Source organism: Hermetia illucens, chromosome 1, assembly GCF_905115235.1.
Source record: "Hermetia illucens chromosome 1, iHerIll2.2.curated.20191125, whole genome shotgun sequence".
NCBI classification, from domain to species: domain Eukaryota; kingdom Metazoa; phylum Arthropoda; class Insecta; order Diptera; family Stratiomyidae; genus Hermetia; species Hermetia illucens.
Window position 1 is genome coordinate 49,750,260 of NC_051849.1, and position 20,779 is coordinate 49,771,038.

The following is a 20,779-nucleotide window of genomic DNA, read 5'->3' on the forward strand; positions in this document are numbered from 1 at the left end:
TTACTCGGAGCAGCAGATCCGGCAGATAGCCATACAAGATTTGGTTTTGAATCTGTGGGAGTCTTATATAAGCAGCCATTTGAGGACAGACCGGCCAATTGGAGAGAACTATTTTGGTCTGTGGACCGCTCTTTTTTGACAAAGCATGAAGTTTTTCAAAAATAAGGACTCAATGCTTCGTTCAGGGCAGAGGCAACTCATTAAATGCGAGTTCAATTTTTCCTGGAACCAGCGTGTTTTCAAGTTCGCTCCTTTATAAAGATTCACAAACATGAGTGTGAAAGGTGAAAACTTCCTGGTTCAGGCCTAGACCGATCAAGGTAGGAATACTTCTTTTTGAAAATAAGAGACTGCTCCCCGGGCAACGGTAGGCATCGTCTGATGAATTGTCTCTACCTCGGACAAAACCATTAGTTCTCATTGACGATATTATGTAAATGTGGCATTATTCTTGTCAACTACATTGGGGAAACATGCGCCTTTTTTTGATAAATTCAAAATGAAGGAAATTCCTTTTAGAGTCGGGTGCATGTTCCTATTCTCTAACTTGACTTGCGCAGGATCCGAACAAGCGCCATAGATATTTGCTAGGTAATAGACGCTTAAATTTTAAGCAGGATTTTAATCAAACCCAAAGAAGGAAAATATGGACGATCGTATGAGCTATCTATAACTAATGATGAAGATTACTGCACAGTCTATCTAATGGACGAAAGTGAATGAATCTTATAAAAGGACTAAGTAAGGATCATACAAAAAAAGAACGACTAACGGTTTCGTCCAGAGCAGAGGCAATTGACCTCAAGAGTGTGGATTATTTCCAGCCTAAGCTAGACTAAAGCTAGTTATCTCAAACAAAAAGCTAGGATCATACGTTTGAGACCGTTTCCCATGATAGTATAGCCTCTGTTAGGAGCCTTTTAATCGCTAAAATGAAATTTCGTAGACATATAGGAACTATGAAAGCCCACGCATACACCGAGTGACATAAATTTAACTTCTAACATCTAATATACCCATCTGGGGGATCAAATCAAAGGTCTCGATAAGTACTTTGACAGGCAGATTCAAGTTTCGAAGTAAATTGTAAAATGAGTTAGTGAGGGGAAAACATCCGTAAACTTAAAGTAAGACAGAACTCATTTTGGGAAAGTACCCAACCAAAGAATCTGAAAAAATTCAAGGGCATGCGCTTACATGTTTACGGCCTTAAAATATGTCCCATTTTGATATCTGTTCGAAGTGGACCGAAAGACCCTCCTTAGGTACATAATGGGGCAGCATGATAGAGGACGGTATTGGCTATTAGTATCAAAGTTATTACAATAAAAACTTATCAACTTCGCGCGAATTTACCGCATCACAAGCCATGGAAATAAGATGCTGACGTCATAATTATCGAAGGTAATTGACATTCGAGTCCCCTATATGAACAAGCGAATCCTCCCAACTCCTTTTGCTCTTAGCCGCTAAAATCGATTCAATGTCCGTCTGTCTGTCTGTCACAACCGATTTATGCACCAAATTTGGGGAGAACATGTCGCTTGTCAAGCTTTCTGCAAGTGGTGCCATTTTGTGCTGGGATGAAGAGGGTTTCCCCATATATAAAAGGGGGTTTTCCCAGAATATGGTCAGGTAGGGCATCAAATGCAAGGGCTCGATTAGTTCTTTTCGAAACTGACCCTATTTTTGATATTCGGCGAAACATAGGGGAGTGAAGGCCCAACATGTGTGCCTCGAAAAGTCTAGTGCAGTCTCGTTCCCAGAACCTATCCAACCGAAAAATCTGAAAAAATTACAATGGTGCAACCATACAAAATCTAGGTCTAAAAATAGATCCTAGTCCGATACTTGCTCATAATTTACCATAATTTAGAAATTAACCCGAAAACCCTCTTAGATTCACCCTAGAGGTACAACATTTGGTGCGCAACAAGTAAAAATATACTGTACAATTTTAGGAAGTTTGGCGAAAATGCAACTATTCTTAATAAAGTTATAGAATGCAAAAGTTAGCATTTCACGTGAATTTTTCGTAATCTAAGACGTGATATAAAGTGAACTCATATTAACGGCGGGGTTGGATATATCAAGGAATATTTTGAATTTTTGGTTATTTACGAATGGAAAAACGTTCAATTTCTCATACAAGTGGAACACAAAAACCTTATACCTGAAGCGTCCAATTTCTGGTATCCGACTTATTTCTTATTTTGTTATTCTTGAAATGGTTTTAAAAGATAAGATTGTTTTTAGATAATATTCTAAGTGAACTGTATGCTCTTCGTAGGCATTCCTGGAGCTGAGTCTTATTTGGTTTTTGCTTCTATCTATGACTGTGAAGATGATTATTTCAGGCATATTTTCCGAGGTTTATGGGGTTCAGTGATAACAACCAATTAACGATGAACACACCAAATGCTAACGACGAACAAATTAGCTTATGAATTCGCTACTTACCTTCGTGATAGTTATAGCCACTTTCAAAATTTAGATTCATTGGGATATTTTTCATTGGCGGTGGTGGAGGTGGTGGTGGTAGGATTACATCATTTTCTACAACATTCAAGAGAAAACAAGCAAGAAAATAAACATAAAATAAACATACAATTACAAAATATGATGGTGATAAACGAAAAGGGGATTTAAATGTCAGGACGGGTCAACCAAATAGCACTTTTTTGACAAACCGATCTAAATGGTATTAATTACTTTTGACGAGTATTTGGGAATTTTTTTAGGCACCTAGTTTTGAATTAGATAATCTAGAATCGAGTCTTACAGCAGGCGAAAAGAAAGCTGTTATATGGTATGCATACTGCCGAAAACAATAAAAAAATAAACCAAAAGCCAAGGGTGAAAGAAGATGGAGGACGATATATGGAACATGCATAAAAGCGCGAGATAGCGAATGTTCATACAAAGGAGCTTCGGACAAAAAATCATGGTTCCAGCATTAAACGAGAAAAAGCGTTAAAAAGGCAAAATAAATTAGCAGCTTAAAACCGAAAAAGCGTAACCCGGAAGAAATTAGGAAACCCTAAGTCCATTCCTTTAACCGCAGTCAGTAAATACTTTCCCACTAAAGAGGGGGGGGGGGGGGGGGATAAAAATAAACCTTGTGATGTAATATTTTCTCGGGGGAAGTGCCATTACAGGGTATAATTTTGTCGTCCCTTGAATAAAGTTGAGGATCCCAGCTGCGCTTCTTTCTATGTAGATTGGACCCCGTCTTGTTTGATTTATGACGAAACTTACTAAATAACCTGAAAAAGGATTTAGTAAACCACACAAGGTGCCGTTCAAATCACGCAGGTGCAGGATGTTATTCCAAATGTTCAAACCTTCGAATGTAACGGCCGACGACGTTCCGTATTTCTTCAATCCATTGCGTACTTTATTCCATACATCATCAGTCCTCTCGCCAGGAACATATCGCGAAATCGGTCGGTGAATCAACGGGTCAAATTTCTGATCAGCGAACACATCGTAGTATGGTTTTAAGATAGAAGTAACCAAGGACTTTGCTCGAGGAGGAGATGTTGAACTTGGACGCGGTGGGATGGCGCGACGTTTGACTTCTATACTTTCAGGACCCTGCTCCGGGAAAATCGGTGAACGTGCATTGTCTCGTCTCCTTGGATACTTATGGGCAATCCAACTGGCATTCAAATAGGACGAAATGTCTCTGAGTTGACTAATATCAGGACTGGAAGTGTACATCTGGCCCAGAAGGGAGGTTCTTTCAGGGGATTCGAATTTATTGCGTATGCGTTCAACTTCTCCGGACTGAATAAATGTGGTGGTAGATGTTCTAGGTGGACTCCTAGTTTTGATCATTTCCTCCTTCAACAAGGCTGTTTTGCTAATAATATCAATATGAGGCATCAATCGGTCTTCCTTTCGAAGAGGATTGCGTGGGATTGGGGAAGTAGTTTTTCGAACTCGACTTCGACCTCGTGTTGCGCTATTCTTCATTTCGAACTTATGAGTAATCCAGGAAACATCTCCAGATTCATGGTCACGAACAGTTATTTTATGTAGTTTCGACTTGCCCTCCTTACAGACATGACTATTTAGCTCAGGATCACTGCGTATTCGTCTTGGAGGGCCCAATTCAAAAAAATTCCTCCGTGGTGGCATGTTAAGTGTTTCGAACTTGTCAGCCATCTTACGTACATCACCCGTACGAATGGCGTTCAAGTAGCTTCTGTAATAAGTTCGACTGGTTGGAGAAACACTACGTGACCGAAAAAGAGATTCAAAACTGGAGCCATTTGAGAGGGAGAGAGATGAAGAACGATACGGTGGCCTGTCGAGGGAATGCGGTTGTTCGTGCTTTTCATCTGGGGGTGGTGGTGGAGGCGGTACGGGAAAATTTGAAGAACGTTCTCCAAAAAGTTCCCTAAAATCCGAAGCTGACGAGCTGAGTTCGGTATGTTTTCTGATAAGCTTCTCTCGGCCTTCCCTTTCGCGAGCTTTCATCTTTTCCTCAATCGCTTTAAGAACCTCTTCTTCATCAGGTGATGAGTACTCGCGAGCATGATATATTGTTTTTGGTGGCTCTTCCTCTTTCTTCTCTTCGAAATATTTGATTTTAGGCAGAATTCCATCGGTTTGCTTCCCCTTGTATATAACTGTAGTTTTTGAAATATCTGAAGTATTCGACTCAGATTCACCTCCAGAAGATCTTCTTACACGAATTGTTTTGCGTTCTTCTGATAAACCGCCTTGAGGCTGGCTTTGTTTTTGAGACACTTGTTCAATAGAAATGAACTCCCTGACTGCATTGGGATCAGGCAGGGATTTCTTGGCATTTTCTGCAGCTACCGCTCCTCTAGTCTCACGAGCTAGTAGAGAAGGAGACAAGTTGCGATTTTTATGCTCCAGAACTTTATCTTGCAGTTCGCGGCTGATAGTGAATGACAGACGCTTCTTTTCAACTTCCGATAACTCGGGTCCACTGCGCGTGCTAACTTCTCGGGAAATTCGTTCAAAGGTCCGACTTTGGGCTGGCGGACGTGGCGGAGAAGGCCGTCTCTCTAAGGACTCACTTCGCATGGATCGAATTTGTGCCTCTTTTTTCCTGAGTATTGGTCCAAGGAGCTCTTCCTTGGATATCGAAGAATTACAACGTACCTTCAGAGAATCGACTTTACTTTTTGAAGGTTCTTCGACAGTTATGATGTAGTCCTCCTTCACTTCACATTTTCCTTTTGGGGATGGACCAGGTGAACTGCTATATATCTCGCTAAGCTGGCTTTTGATCTTAGTTACTTGATCCTTAGACAATGTACTGATTAAATTATTGCTTAAAAAAAGCCGGGGGTCATCTCGCCTTCTGGTCGCGGCTTTCGGTTGTGTATTGTATTTGACGGTCATGCTTGATGCTGAATCTACAACTGAGCTCCCACGCCAGTATGGCTTGTAAATATCTTTTGATGAGGAAATTTCAGATTGCCTGATTTCTTCGAACTCCTCTCCGTGTGCCTTACGCTCAAAGGCTTCTTTGAGATCTTCAACTGATTTTTCCTTACATCTTAACCCGCTATCTGCTCTCTTATTCCATTTGACATCAGCTATATCCTTTGGACGAAAAAACAAATCTTTTTCGCGTTGATCTACTTTTAGTTTATCTACCAAGTGGGTCAACTCTTTCTCTGCTTTTTCATGTGCTCTCACTTTTTTCCAAACATCAAAATCAATGAGCTCCCCTTCTCTACGTATCGGATGTAGGTCCGTAGATGACGTTGCTCTCTCTAACTGCCCAACACGTTCCAAATTTCTATAGAAGCGATTTAAGTCTTTAAATCTATGAGACGCGCGGTGTCGGCATATCGCTGCGTGTCTTTCAATTACATTCAGGGATCCAGTACTGTGAGATAATTCACTGTTTGCGTAAATCCTATGACGAGGCCGATCATCAGCGCTGCTTAAGCTACTGGCTCTAATAACTCTTCTTGTTTCAGCACGTTGACTCTCTCGCAAGCTATCAATTCTTCTGCGAGATGGCGAGCGAACCTCACGTGTAGGTGGTCTTATAATCTCCCGTGTTACTGGGGACACAGAACGCGAGTATTCGAGAGTTTGACGCCCATGTATAACTGTGGGCGAATTTGGTGCAATAACTTCTGTCAGGTAAGTTCTAGTACGGGGTTCGCTACTACTCCTTTGTTCATATTTGTAGATTAGCTCTTCCATTTTGCCAGGTCTAGAGTCCCCAAATTCAGACTCATCATCATCGCTCATTTGGTAAATGGAATCAAACTTTGAAACTTGCTCCAGAACACGCCCACCAGAACTTGACCTTCTGTATGACGGGCTCAAACTTCGAGACTTGTGAATGTGTTTACTCTCCATAGTTAGAAATTTTGAATCACTCACTGGCTTTCTTTGAGAGAGGTAGACACTTGTCCGGCGCAAAGACGGTTCAGACCTTGCTGAGAGGGTATTCCAATAGTGTGCCTTCTCTAAAACTGAATAAGATTGCTGTGCCTCATTTTCAGTCAGTGATGTCCCAGGGGAAACATCTCTGAGAAAAAGGTTTTGAAAAAAATTATCAGAACGCACGGCTTCATGATGCTCAACAATAGAATTATTGAGTTCTCGTTTAAGTTCAGCTTCAACGCGTCCTCCGTCTTTTCTTTCAGCCTCGATACGTTTATAGAGCTTACTAGAAGCCACAATTTCCTTCGGTGGAGGCTTTGTTTTTGGCTTAGATCGCCCGGAGATAGTGCGAGGTGTTGCCGCGTCTCGGGAGGCTGATCTTGTTATTGTCAATGGTTTCTTTGAGTCTTTCTTGCGGGAGCCTGACGAATCAACGGAAAAAGTGGAGCTTGTTCGAGCTAGGCTAAGAGTTGAACTGGTTTTCGTGGATTGTTTTGGCGTTTTCTTCTCAGAGGTTTGTGTAGCATGGAGTGAGGCTCTGGTTACTAATGGAACTCTTGCGGTGTCTTTCCTTGATTCATGCCCTCTTGATGATGATGAAATTGATACTCTCATGTTTTCCTCTTCCTTTTTGCCAAGTCCGATATTTCTTTTTGTAACGCTACCAACAAAAGAAGCTGTCCTAGATGAAGTTGGAATGGTCTTCCCTCCTTTTGCCAATGTATACGAGGTACGAACAGCTTTTTTTACTTCCTCGGCAGATTTAAGTGCAGGATCTTTGAGTATGTTCGTGCTGGCAGTGAAGCTTTTTCTAGTTAAAGGTAGTGATTGCTCAAGTCTTTTCCTTTCCTCAGCAAACATCCGTTCCTTCGAGATACTTCGACCGAAGGCGACAGGACTTGGACTAGATTTTCTCAGATCAGTAGTTCGCGTTATTAGTCTGGCTGGACTTACAGAACGTACTCGAACCAATTGTTTCCGAGAGATGCGAGTGCTTCCTGTTGGTCTTTTCTCTTCTTTTACAACCGTTGATAGACGACTGGATGACCTAACTGCTCCCGTTGATTTCGAGCGAACTATTGGCTCATGCTTGACATGTTTTTTAATTGTCAAAGTTCCAAACTTGTTGCTAGGTGATTCCTTTTGGTAGTAGTCTGATCGGAAGCAGGCTTCATGACGCGCGTCAATGGGCTTAGCTGATGTGCCAGCACCGGAACTAGTGGAGTAGTGAGACGAAACTACTTTCAAGGAAGTACTTGATCGTGAAGACTTTCGGCACGGTGGAGGAGGTGGGTTAACTGGTATAAATGATGGCACGTTTTTCGGGAATGGCGCAAATAAATCGAGCGGACGCGAAATGTTTGTTATGGGGTAGCAAATTATTTCTTGTTGTGGTGGAGGAATAGGTAGTTTTTGCTTTTCGGAACTGGTATGAACACGAATTTTGGTTAACGTTGGAGTGATAGGATAGTATTCAATTTCCTGATCATCTGAAATGAGGGCAGAAGAGCATTGTTTATTTTTTATTTCCTGGTCTCGCTTCCATGTGCAACAAGTTGGGTGCTGAAAATGAGACACACTGGTGTTCCTGACGGTTGTTTTTGTGATTTCACACTTTTGAATCCTTATTCGTGCCTGAGGTTTAGTGAAGGCACTTTACTTTTTTATAACGTGAATGCAAGCTAGGTGAATTTGTACTATAATGTGAAGATATATAGCTTCCTAATTTGAAGGGAGTTTAATAGATTATGGAGAAAGTGAAGGAAATTTTCGGAAGGTGAATGAAAAACGTCGTCGTAAAGCAATGTTGGATGAAGGAGGGAGTTAAATTCGATGATAGTGTCAAAAATGAATACAAGCAGTGCTGCATCAATGTTAGTCAATGGGTGAAAAGTTATTAAATAAATATTAAGTTCGGTTTCATGCAGAACAAACCTGTAAGAACTTCTTTTGCAGCTCAATACATTTTAGTCATATCCGGTACCACCAAACCTGTCTAGGTTCCCCGAGTTGCATGCAAAAACTCATTTAAAAAGACGAATGTGAGAGGTCTCTCGATTGGTTTCATATAATAATTTAACTAATTGAAGGGCGTGTAGGGAGAGCTTTTATTTTCCCAGCCTTGGTTGTTGAACCTGTACAAAGTAACCGATCTTTGTGTGATGTAAGCAACAGGCTCCGGTCAGACTTATGCTGCTGACCTTGGGAAAATATTAGCACCAAAAGTCTTCAAGCTATCGGCAGTAATTTTAGGATTTTTACTCTCGATAGTAGTTTGGACATGATTTATTTCCTGCGGCCAATTTTTTCGTAATATTTTCGCGGACTTTATATCTCACCAGCCGAAGAACCTCGCACATTCGCTACGGAAACACTACTCACAGTTGCCTGTTTTTCAGTTTAAAATTGCAAAACTAAATGCTAGTGTAATAAAATCACGGATTTTAGAAAAATTTCAGTTTTATAAAAAATCGTCAGAGACCTGGAGAAAGCAGCAGATTTTTTCCATTACCATAATCAGTTCGCATTGTAAGATAGATTTTGTCAACAATTCTTGCTTTTGTGCTAACCCTAATCACTTCAGAATTAATACATTATCCTAAGTTAATTTTTAGCCACCATGTGATTGCTTTCGGGGATACACAAAAGTGGGCTCACAGCAACTAGGCTCACACATATGGTGAAGTCCTTTTTTCAAGCTGAGTGAGCCCCTTTCATTTGAATTTGGGTCAGGTGAAGTGAAGTGGTTCGCCTTCTCCGTCAAAAAATTCAAACTCCCACAACTTGTTCATTTACAAAAGTGCAACTCATTTGAGGAGAGCACATCTACACAACTTGTGACAAGACGTCACATCTATGTTAGCATTTCTTAAAGTGAAAGGCCATAGCCAAGTGACCAAGAGAGAAAATAGAAATTCAGTTGGATTTTAGAATACCGAAAATCAACCTACGGAGCTGGAAAATCTCCGAGGTAAGATCATATTTTAAAGGAGTACAATTCTTACCTTTTGGTTTCTCCGGAGCTGATTTTCTAAAGCCTTGCAATGGGGGTTCACCACCCGCTTGCACGCTACGGTAAGCCTGCTTTTGTTCGATTGGACTGAGCGGAGCGAAGTGAGATTCCTGCCTCTTACGGAAAATCAAGTTTGAATCACTATCGTAAGCATCCTCCTTGAGTGCTCTGAAAGGACATTGAAATGAAATTTAACCTTCTATTTACGAACGATTCCAAAATAGTAGATTCTATTTACTCATTGATTCAAAAAATGTTTGAAATGTGTGAATCTTCCACTCAAGCGAACTCACCTCGACAAATATCCTTCGGTGTAGTTGTTTGAGAGTTTCTGTTGCTCCAAGTGCTGCAATATCAAATCAACAAGACGAAACGTTAATGCATTTAGTAGATTTTTCACATACCTAAGATTCCCTCGACACAACATGTCCTGTGAAAAAATCTGGCGGGATACTGCCGTTTCTTATGTCAGGATACGTTGTGTCGAGACCACATTAATATTGAAGCTAAGCTGAGGAGCATGGGGACACTACTTGCAGGAAATGCTAGTATCCTTATGTTAGGAACATAATACCATTATAAAATGCAATAGGAAAGGAGTGAGGATGAAAGGCTAGCCATGGAACTTTTCTAACCAAAGGGAAGCCAGTATGAGGGAAGTATGTATGAAAAGTTAACGACAAACTTTCCCGACAGTATTTCTGCAAATTTGATGTGAACTATTGCAAACGTATGAATGCATGAATTGATCTTCCACCGTTCTTTGTGCGTCATGAAGTTCGTACAATTTATATTAACAGAGTTGAAAGTTTATCCAAATATTATAGCATTTTGTTGACTTGAACGTTAGTAACTTTCGTAAATCAAATAAAGTACGAGGTCAGAAAGAATTGTGAGATGGTACAAGTATATTGAGTCATAAATTAGAAAATAGGAGAAAAAAAAGAAATATGCATATGGATGTGCCATACTTTAGGGCTTTGTGTTCCAGAATTAGCGTAGAAGTCCATCACTTTCGAGAACTAAATTGAGTATCTCCCCCCCCCGTTGAAATTAGCGACGGTTAATAAACTTGAAAATGGAAAGTTGACCACACCTATGAACTATCTTTTCGGTTTCCGGTAATGCACTTCAGAACTTCTCAAAAGGCCTATACTTCTGCAACCACTCCTTGTCCTTGGGGGTCAGAAACTGGGAGTCATTGCATTTTACAGCCAGCTGCAGAATATTCCAAATACGCTATCAAATGTTAAATAAAAATCAAGCGAGGATGGATTTAGATCCTGTTTATCTTTCATCACTGACCTCTAGAATATTTTTGTGGACTATACAAAGGCATATCCTGTGAGTTGGGGCTTAAAGAATACACTCGAAGTTTCCCTTGCTTGTCGTAAGAGGCGACTAAAACGAAAAGAAATTTGTGGGTTAGCAACTTACAAATTTTAGAACTTAATTGCTACCGAAAAATGCCTCGAATAGGGTCTGGCCTCACGGCCACGACCTTTGGCTATCGAAAGCCGACTCTGATTGGTTTCCGGACAACGGTAGCGAGGGTCCTCAGAATGTTTGCTTTCTCCAACTTGAACGGGAATTCCATTCTGGGCCTAAGCGAAATTAGATGGTGGGACTCTGGAGTGCATTTCTCTCCCTCTTGCGGCAATGTGATTTTGTATTCTGGAAAGCTTAATGGTAGCAGACGCGAATCTGGGGTCGGGTTGCTTTTGATGGCTACAGCAAGGTGCGCTCTTGACCTGGGAGCCGGTTTCTGATAGACTTCTAACCGCAAGATTTCGGCGCAGGTGAAGGAGCATCACAATTGTACTATGCTATACACCAAAGGTGACTTTCGATACAACGGAGAAAAATTACACCCAGTTGAGGGGAAGTTTCATAAAGGCGAAATTACGATCGTGATGGGTGATCTGTATGCCAAGGTGGGATCTGACCACACCTTGTTTGGATAAGCACGGTCTTGGCGGTCGTAACGGCAATTGTGGGAGGTTCCTAGATTTCTGTAACTTCCGCCGCCTAGTCATTGGTAGCACATTATTCGAGTGCAGAGCCTGCTATAAAACCAGCTGGGTTTCAACTGACCGAAACCGTACGAGCAATCAGATCGATTACTTTGCGACAAGCAATAGAATTAGGAACTGCCTGTTGGATGTGCATAAAAAGAGAGCGATCATTAGGGTCGTTTATGTTCGCTTGCGTATTGCGTCCATCACTCCTCGTAGGGTTGATGGTCAACGGTCGATTTCTCACCCACGATGATGAACAACTGAAGACGTGGAAAGAACGCTTCACTAGGGTCCTTAATCGTACTACATCCAGTGAGGTTCCTACTCTTGTGAATGAAATGGGTAGTCACCGTAAAATCCGGATACCCACTTTTCCGCCACGGTCTTGAATGAAGGATTATAGACTTTTACAACCGCCACCGCCTGCGGATTATCGGCGGTACCCTGTCCGGGCACAAAGTGAATTGGGTTTGCATTTACCAGCTTCAAATATCTAACTAAATCAACTATATTGCGATTAGCAGTAAATATAGGGGTTGTCTTTTAAATGTTCGTATTAAAACAGGTGATGATATCGATCTTGAAAGGGACGATCATCTCATCAACGAAACAGACTTAAAAAAATTCTTCCTGCGAATATTGGTGTGCATTGGGCGGCCAACAAAAGGTTGTTGGCCTCGCTCAGGAAGGACATCTCGAAAACGACAACAACAGTCTAGCGCTCTAACTAGTTAGCCTTCCGGACACAGAGTAGAGCGGAGCGTGTTTCATCGAGGTAAAATCTTCAAGGAGTTTGAACTTCGCCAGGGTAGCAACTGTGACCGATATTTTTCTTTTCGTGATCGGTAAATTCATTCATGCTGCCTTAACTAGAGAATGTGATGGGGGAGGGGGGATGTGGGCCACCACATCTGCTTATTTTCTCACCGTGTCATGAATCTTGACCAAGAAGCCTTTGATTTCTAGAAGAAGGCGGAGTTGGGCTATAAGAAAACGCAACTTGTCATTGTGCGCTTTCTATTTGCATTAATAGGTGAAGACGCCTAACAGTTTGCACATCTAAGGAGCTTTGTTTCCATCGACCAAAAGTTGTTCGACCGCAATTCTGCTTTCGATGGAATAAATCCCGAAATCCAACTATATTAACACTAACATCAAATTGAGGCTATTTCACGGCGATGTTCTCTCTGTGCTTCTACGAGTATACGGAGGTAGTTAATAAAGGTGAAAATTAGCGTTAATTGAAAACTCTAAGCGTTATTTAAAATTCATGTTTCCTTTCAGTCATCGGTGTATTCTTGCCTAGGAGAATAATACGTAAAGAACTTCGTCGGTGTATGGGTCAGATGCCAGATCAGTCAGATCAGAAATGTCCCAGATGGGCAATGTTCATTGGTCATCTTAGGATCGCCGTGGAACTATGTGGCGTTGCAGACTAGAGGAATGCCAACTTCTCTGGAAATAGTGGAAAAGTTGAAGCAAGTTGCCAACAACGATAAGGCGTATATGCGTTTGATGTACTAACGCAACTACTTTCATTCTTCTGGTTATGACTGTAGTTGACAAATTTATCATTATTTTTAAAAGATTTCGGGATGTGGCACATGTGAAATCATTTTCATCTGCTTTATTCTGGTTCTCTAACCAACGCAATACTGAGTTGCGTGTCAGCTTGCATGCCATACTGCATTTCACGAGGTTTATTACGGTGGTTCTCTGGTTTTTGAGTTATCAGCGTCTTGGGTTCGTCAATGTTCTATGATTTGGCTAGATTTGATTATGCTGATTTGTGCAGGGGTGACCTGCTTTCAACTTCTAGAAGGCAATACCTAAATCTGGTGGCTACTATGGAGTTGACATTGTTCGACACTCTTGGTAAGTTGAACTAAACTTCTATACTTGAAAAACAGCCCCTAATATCGAAATGACAAACTTTATTCACTTTTATTACCGCGATTATGTTCACCCACCACATTTTTGACGAAGATGTCAGCAGAATTTAGTTTGACATTTAGATCTTGAATTATGAATGCAGTGTCCCTTTCGGATTACGCAGGTTTCTCATAGAAAGACTCATATTGGCCGATCTCGAAATTCTGCGGTGACAGCAGCAATTCAACACTATGACACTTTCCCATCGGTAAGTGAATTTTTATCAGCATAGTCAGCAGTCTGCAATCAGTTCTAAGGTGTAATTTGAAGTTACTTTCAATCGATTGTGACGCGAACAAGAGGATCATTATCCCGAATAGTTATCCCAAATTGCAAACAGTGTTTCAAAAACTGCTTTAAGATAGGGATGTGGACGATGAGTCATATTGTGCCAAATTGCTCTTGAACACCATTGGTGCAAAATTATGTGTACTTGATGACGGTATTGGAGAAGTGCCTGGCATAACGTAGAAGCATCTTGGTAACGCCATATCAACTTTTAAAGAAATATCATTCGGGACTGCAGTCGATTAAAGAATTTTTAACAGTATTAAGGAGTAACGTGGGAGATTGCAGCTTCCTCTCTCCATGTCATTGTAAGGCCTCAATAATTGGCATATTCCAACAACCCAGAGTGAAGGGTACGAGACAACTGGATTTTGAAGCATAAATTTGCAAATCCAGGATCAATATCAATTAACTTGTAACTTCTCTGTGTTGTGGAAGAAGTAGTCGTCCTTTTAAGCACATTACAGTAATAAGACCCAAACATGAATACTAGGGTTGCAGAAACAAAAGATGCATTTCAAATCGAAGCCGAAGTCGGAGGCGATGAATCTTGTACTGGTCGTCAATAGGAATAATCATTATGTGATTTTAACGGAGAGAAGATAGACGTCAATCTATGACAATTCCCAGAAAAGCAACTCAAACGTGTAAAATTTCGTTATAGCATAGAAAGTAGTCTATTCGAAATCATCATGCCGCGGAGTTAGCTAGCTAGTTCAAGAGTCTCCCATAGTGATCGACTGCTTATTTGAAAGACATTTTCACCTGAGACGAGAAAACCAAGAAACAGGTTAACTACCGTATGTTCACGAAGATTATTCAGCCCTGATGTCGATCAATCACAGACTACTGCAAATATAATCCTCAAAAACAAAGTAATTGATGAGGTTCTTTCCAGTTACCCGAAAATCTGCGGCAAATAAGTCTTATTGAACCTGTGGGAATGAAAAACTGGACGGCTTCAAAGTTCATCAGGGTCATTTCGAAAATCAACATCGCTGGTTCTAAAAGCGGGCTTCATTGAATTCATCGATTAATATGGATCACAAAGTCACCGAACAAAGTCACAGCTATCGCGGAGATGTTGAAGCCCACGAATATTAATAAACTTTGAATCTTAATGATCACGTATCAACTCCATTTACTCCCAACGGATCAAGAATGATAGCTCCATTGCAGAATTTGGAGCGCCAGACCACCATGTAGAAATTGAATCTAGCTTGCCGAAATGTTTTCAAGCAGTTGAAGATGAAGACCGTAAGGGACCGCTTTTTTCATTCATACTCAATGGAATAAAAAAGTTTTCTTTGTATTAGCAAAAATGTCTTGATGCGAATAATTTTAAGTTATTCTGTTCGTCGCCTCCCAGGATAAACAATCACAACAGCAAATTTCTCACTTAGAACTCTAAAAAAATTGTTTTTTTTTCGGTCAGCATTTTTCATTGGAAAAAATGGCCAAAAATGCTTTCCAACAAGCGATGGATAAATGAAGGGCTTTGTAGGGGGTTGCATTATATCGCTCCTTACTACAGCCTGCTGGCTTGTTCTTCACCTTAATATAGTTTTTTTTTATATCAAAGAGTCCCGCCTCCCCCTTCCCCCTTACGAAGGAAATAGTTGGCTAGATGCTCCTAATCCAGTCCTTTTTGAGGATTTGTTATTCCTCGGATGGTGTGTTCTCATTGCTAGAGTGATGCAACAGGGTATTTCGACCTCTTCATTGAAAAATCTATATATCAGGCCTTCATTGTAGATCTTGACTGGATACAAATGTTTTTAGGGAAGACAGTGGCCGATTATTAGATTTTCCAGTATCGAAATTTTAGAATTACGTAGATTCAGAGTTTCGGCTACATTAACCCGTAGTCCACACTGTAGCATCAATTTATTATAATTACGTGATAGCTTCCAATAGTGCCTAACTGTCAGAAATCGCACATTTGTAGTTTTGTAGGTTTCTCGATATACAAGCTTGCTGCATACACCACCGCCTGAAATCAGTGGTATCTTGATTTAGGCGACATGGCATGTCATGCCTGGGATTCGCTCCGGTATATTGACCCCAGTCCAATCTTCTGCATTAGAGCCAACTGTATACCATAGTAGGTGGTATCTTAGATGGTTATGTTTCCTTCTTGCATATTGGGGTTCCGTTTGTGATTATGTTGATGGATCTGCTATGCGACCGGGGCCAACTGTAACTTGGTCCGGTGTCCCTTTTTCTAATGATGTTCCAGGGTAGAAACAGTATCTCCAGAAGTTCAGTGAGCTCATTTCTGGCAGTAGTAATGAAGAGGCAAACGAACCTTCACACCCAAAGTAGCTTGTTAACAGGACGGCCATCACCATGAATTAGTTATCCGTTTCACCATGTGCGCTTCCAACTCCAAAGGTTTGATTTGCGAACCTTTCTGGGGAAAAAAGGACTTGCCTGTATTGATGATTAGATAATCAAGATGTCTGCTTTAAATTAATTTCATATCCATATATCCATCCATATATCCATATATGTTAATGAGCATATATCCATATATGTTAATGAGCATATATCCATATATGTTAATGACCACTAGATATTTTGCCCCATTTGATAGTTGCAGCCCTTCATTAAAAGGGAAAGAATGATTTTGTCCGGCTTCTTCTTTTTGATGCACATCAGGGCCATGATTGGCCGCTCTTTTTACTAATACAAGTTCTCGGACTCTGCCTATGGAACACCACTACCTTTATATGGGCCTCCTGACAGCTTCCATTACTGACCCAAAGAAGGTGTTATAGAAGGCGCGTGCTATATCTACTACGTGACTGCAATTTTCAATAGCCTTCTTCTTGTTATCGTGAGGATTAGTGGTCTTTGAAAATTCATTATCTGTATCATATCACTTTATAGTCTCCAAGAGGAGAGAAAATCTTAATATTTGAAAATCACTGCCATGTGGGAATTGAAAAATTACTCGCTACAACCCCTGCAGTTTAATTCCCTTTTTTCGATAATTTCGCCTCCCATCAAAGGGAGATTCTTACCTGTCCACCTTCAGTAAGTAGGGATGCAAGGCGCATTCCTCGTCGGAATTGGGCAAGAGTTTTTTTCGGGGACTGCATGGACATGTCCATTTTAAATTTCCAGTTATTCTAATTATGTAAATTGCACCAGTGACCAAAGTTTAAGTATAACAATTTGCAATCCAATAATCTACACAAATAATTTAATTGATTTAATTTAACGAATTAATACTATCTAAATTTATTTTGACAAAAAAAAACATTCGCGGAATACACAATTTAAATACTTCCTTATGAGATAGTGACAGTTTCTTTACGAGGATACTACGATAAGTAAAGATAATAAATTTCGATTGAATATCTCTTTTACTGCCATACTTTAAGTTCACATCAAATTTGCGGGTCCTTTTTTGGAAAAAGCTATGTACATGCCTAATCTACGTCATATTCTTTAATACTTTTGGAAACTTACAAAATTTTTGATCTCACGATCAAGCTTAATGCAGAATAAAGGAAGCGATGAATGCTCATCAATCCACTGAACAATGTTTTGTATAGTGTTGTTGGTTATTGATGCCGCATTTTGAATCAAGCGTTCATAAATGTTAGTTGTATTGACCAATAAATATTGATATATTTCAAGATAAGGAAAGCAAACACCACGAAACCATGAAAAGGGGAGCGAAAAAGGAAATATATTTTTTTTGAAGTTTAATTGTGGGCGATGAATTTCTTAATGTAATTTTGGGTGTGTGAATTAATATCAAAGAATTTTGAAAAATTAACGTAATTCGAATTGCACCGAACTCCAAAATAAATACTTAACTGAACACTATGCCTACGGAGGAAGCAATGTACTTCAAAATGAAAAGAGCTACGCAGAAACAAGTTTTCAATTGAAATTCACTATTCATTCCCTGTAAGAATGGTTTTATATTGATTATCCACAGCTGGGTTCACCGAAGGAAGGGTATGTTTCTTTGTTTCTTTCATTTCATTGCCTTCGATTCAAAGCAAAGCCAAATAAAAATTCTCAGTTTTCCGAGGGGTGTCCTTCGAGGCTGTCGTGATATGGCTAGCAGCTTAAAACCCGAGATTTTTATAATAACCCAGCCAATGAATCATGCTTAACGAAATAGATGGAAGTTGCCGGGAAAGTCTCCTGCGAGATTGGCAACGAAAGAGTCAACCAATTCCAAATACGATGTGTAGTATGCCATGCATGTGAAATTTAAATGCAAATCCGTAAATTGCTGATGTTTGACGCTACTGAGACCACAATATATAGGGGCCGTCGTGTTCGCTCGAACCACTTCCGAAATTGGCAGTTTAAGAAGTCAACGGCTGTGTTTTCAAGTATGTGGTCCTCAAAAACTTGCCTAGGCAGCATTGATTTTTTAATGCCGAAAGTACAAAATTTAATACCTTTTGAAGCTCATCATTTCCTCAGTATTTTTCCTCGTTTTTCAGTACTGTTTTAGTTAAATAGGTACTTTTTAGTACTTTAGTAGTACAATGGCACGTATTATAAATGACTAAATGATCGAAAAGTTGAATTGGTAACGTTACGTCGCTGTCGTTATTTCGTGAAGTATGCCAAAATTTCCGTGAAATCGCAAAAGCAAAATAGGGGTTTAGGTGAATGCAGTCTACCACATTATCTAAGGTGTAAAGTAATCCACAAAGTTGGACATCAATTGGAACAAACCACTGCGGAAGTTGACAATTCGAAAAAGATGCGCAATAGACAGAAAAATCCGTCAGAAAGCGTAACTAAACTTAAGGAAGATATCACGATATTCGCGAGCGGCGAGATTTACCTTAGAGCAAAGTATTGTGGGTAGCGAAGTTCCATCACTAAATTTTCGCCACATTTTGTCACTACCTTTGACAGGACCAGCATGAGAAAGTGCCACAAAATCTCCCTTGATTGTGGGCATGTAAGCCACTTTGACCACGCCGTCTTTCAGCTTTTCCACATTGATTTTAGAAGTCCATCCCCAATTTTTGACTATTCGACAGCGGTATTTCCCTCTAGTCAGGAAATGGTTCAAGTCACAGTTAGCACGTCGAAGCGTCCTCGCGTTCAATATGTTTGAGGCAGCTCTTTTTTCGACGAGGACGTGGTCGATTTTATTGAATGTCTGCCCGTTTGGTGATGCCCACGTCATTATATATATGTTCTAAAGAGGGAAGCAAGTGGAGCTTACGACTAAATTTTTGCTGCTGACGAAGTCGATGAATTTTTGGGTATCATCGTTGGTTTCATCATGGAGGCTCTGTCCTCCTGTTATGCCTCTATGGAACAGTTCGTTGCCGATTTTAGTGTTGAAGTCTCCCAATAATACGTTGATGCCATTGGAGTGCAACTCGTCAAAAATGCTGTCCAGTCGGGTGGAGAATTCGCTTTTAATGACATCATCTTTGTCATTCGCTGGTGCATAGTACTTGACAGCCCACACATTATGAAACTTGATTTTGAAGCGGATTAAGCAGATTCGTTCATTAATCGGATTGAAATCAGATACAAGCTGCCTAAAAGTGTTGTTTATTCCAAAGGTGACACCGAATTCTCTGATTCCTTGTTCTTGGTCGCTGGTAAATATTGTGTAAGCTCCGTGATCATTTACTTCGCTCCTAAACCATTCCGTTTCTTGGAAAGACTAATCCATTTTATGTTGCCGAAGTTTTTGTCGTTTGGTCCGTCCAACCCGACGGTGTATCCTGGATATCTGGACACGTTGATATTTTCCGGGAAAGCGTTGTCAGCCCTTCTGTCAACCCCCTAGGGCTGGTTTGAATTATTTTGTTTTCCGTTTTAAGCCTATCGACTTAGCTGAGTTAAATCAAGGTAATAATCACGGGTGCAATGTTGACTATAATACCTCCTAGAGGGTACGATAATCCTGTAGTGTCCTGTGTCCCAAGCTTCGATTTAATTGAATTGTCGCGGCAACGATTTTACCTACCTAACATTAGCAGTAAGTGCCAATGATTTAGGATCGGACGACCTTATCTACTTAAAAGATAAAGTGGCTTTGGCAGTGGTCGCGGGTGGTAGGCTAATGGGAGAACTTTCCACAACATCGAACACGTATGCAAAATGGTGCAATTCTGCAATGGTTTGAACCAGAACCTGTGAAAGAGTCCCAGGACATCCAGGGAAATTGTGAGGGTTTCAGGGTCAATACATGTAGCTGATGATATTATGGTAACCACAACTACCCCCTCGAGATGCCAAATTTCTTTGATTTGCCGAGTCAGTGGCCAACAGTTAACCTCTTTTTCCAAGTATTTCCGTTCCGATTTCAACGATATACACAGAGCGACCTGTCTTGCCAACTAACAGACTATCAAGCTTGTTGTGTGGTATATAGCGAGCAGCTAGAACCTGCCGGTCCCAATACATGCTGTGAGCAGAATTATCCAGAACTGCTTGCGGTCCATACCGGTAAACCGGATATGTTCGAGTGCTCAGCTCATGCTCGTATTTAAGGTTTTGAGGGATCAGCTTACATACATTATGTTCGTATATTGCATCGGTGCTGTAACAGTACTGTCAAAAAGCAGATAGTCCAACGTCCCTCACGCGGAGATATACATTCTGTGCTGGTAACTCTCCGCCCGTTCTTCCATTATGAATGAAGTTTGGGTGGCGACCATGCCATGCATGCCGGAATGGCACATAAATCCCTCCGGTTCAGCGAAGAGCTCCTCAGCATACAGTCATATGTTCGATAAATGCAAACCGACAAATACTTGCCAGAGGCAATTTACGTGTTTACCGTGCATTGCTTTCAATTTGACCCCACTCAACCCCAGGTCTGAAAGATCGATCCTTCAGGTTAAGTGGAGTCAGCTCGCAATTTACCTTACAACTTCGCAATGATGTTGTGATACAATGTCAACCACGTCCCTACCTCCGATGTCTCGAGGCAGGTTCATCTGCTCCATGCATTCAGAATTTGAACATGGCAATCTGTAAGCGCCATCGGATCTGCAATGATGTTGTGACACAATGTCAACCATGTCCCTACCTCCGATGTCTCGAGGCAGGTTCATCTGCTCCATGCATTCAGAATTTGAACATGGCAGTCTGTAAGTGCCATCGGACGTTTTCCAGAACGGTCTTCGTT

At 40.8% G+C, this 20,779-nt stretch overlaps 1 protein-coding gene across 25 annotated transcripts in view; it reads right to left on the minus strand.

Moving 5' to 3' along the window:
* Window positions 1-20,779, minus strand: part of LOC119649465 (sorbin and SH3 domain-containing protein 2) — a 410,936-nt gene that overhangs the window by 95,196 nt on the left and 294,961 nt on the right. For 19 of the 25 annotated variants that reach the window (XM_038051671.1, XM_038051761.1, XM_038051695.1 and 16 more), the window contains 4 exons: window positions 9,694-9,746; window positions 9,393-9,568; window positions 3,345-7,877; window positions 2,461-2,556 (listed from right to left, as the gene is read on the minus strand). In XM_038051671.1, coding sequence (XP_037907599.1) covers window positions 2,461-2,556; window positions 3,345-7,877; window positions 9,393-9,568; window positions 9,694-9,746 — 4,858 coding nt within the window. Of the gene's footprint in view, window positions 1-2,460; window positions 2,557-3,344; window positions 7,878-9,392; window positions 9,569-9,693; window positions 9,747-16,664; window positions 16,970-20,779 lie in introns of those variants that run through there. The other 6 variants (XM_038051820.1, XM_038051664.1, XM_038051746.1 and 3 more) reach the window with 4 other exon arrangements.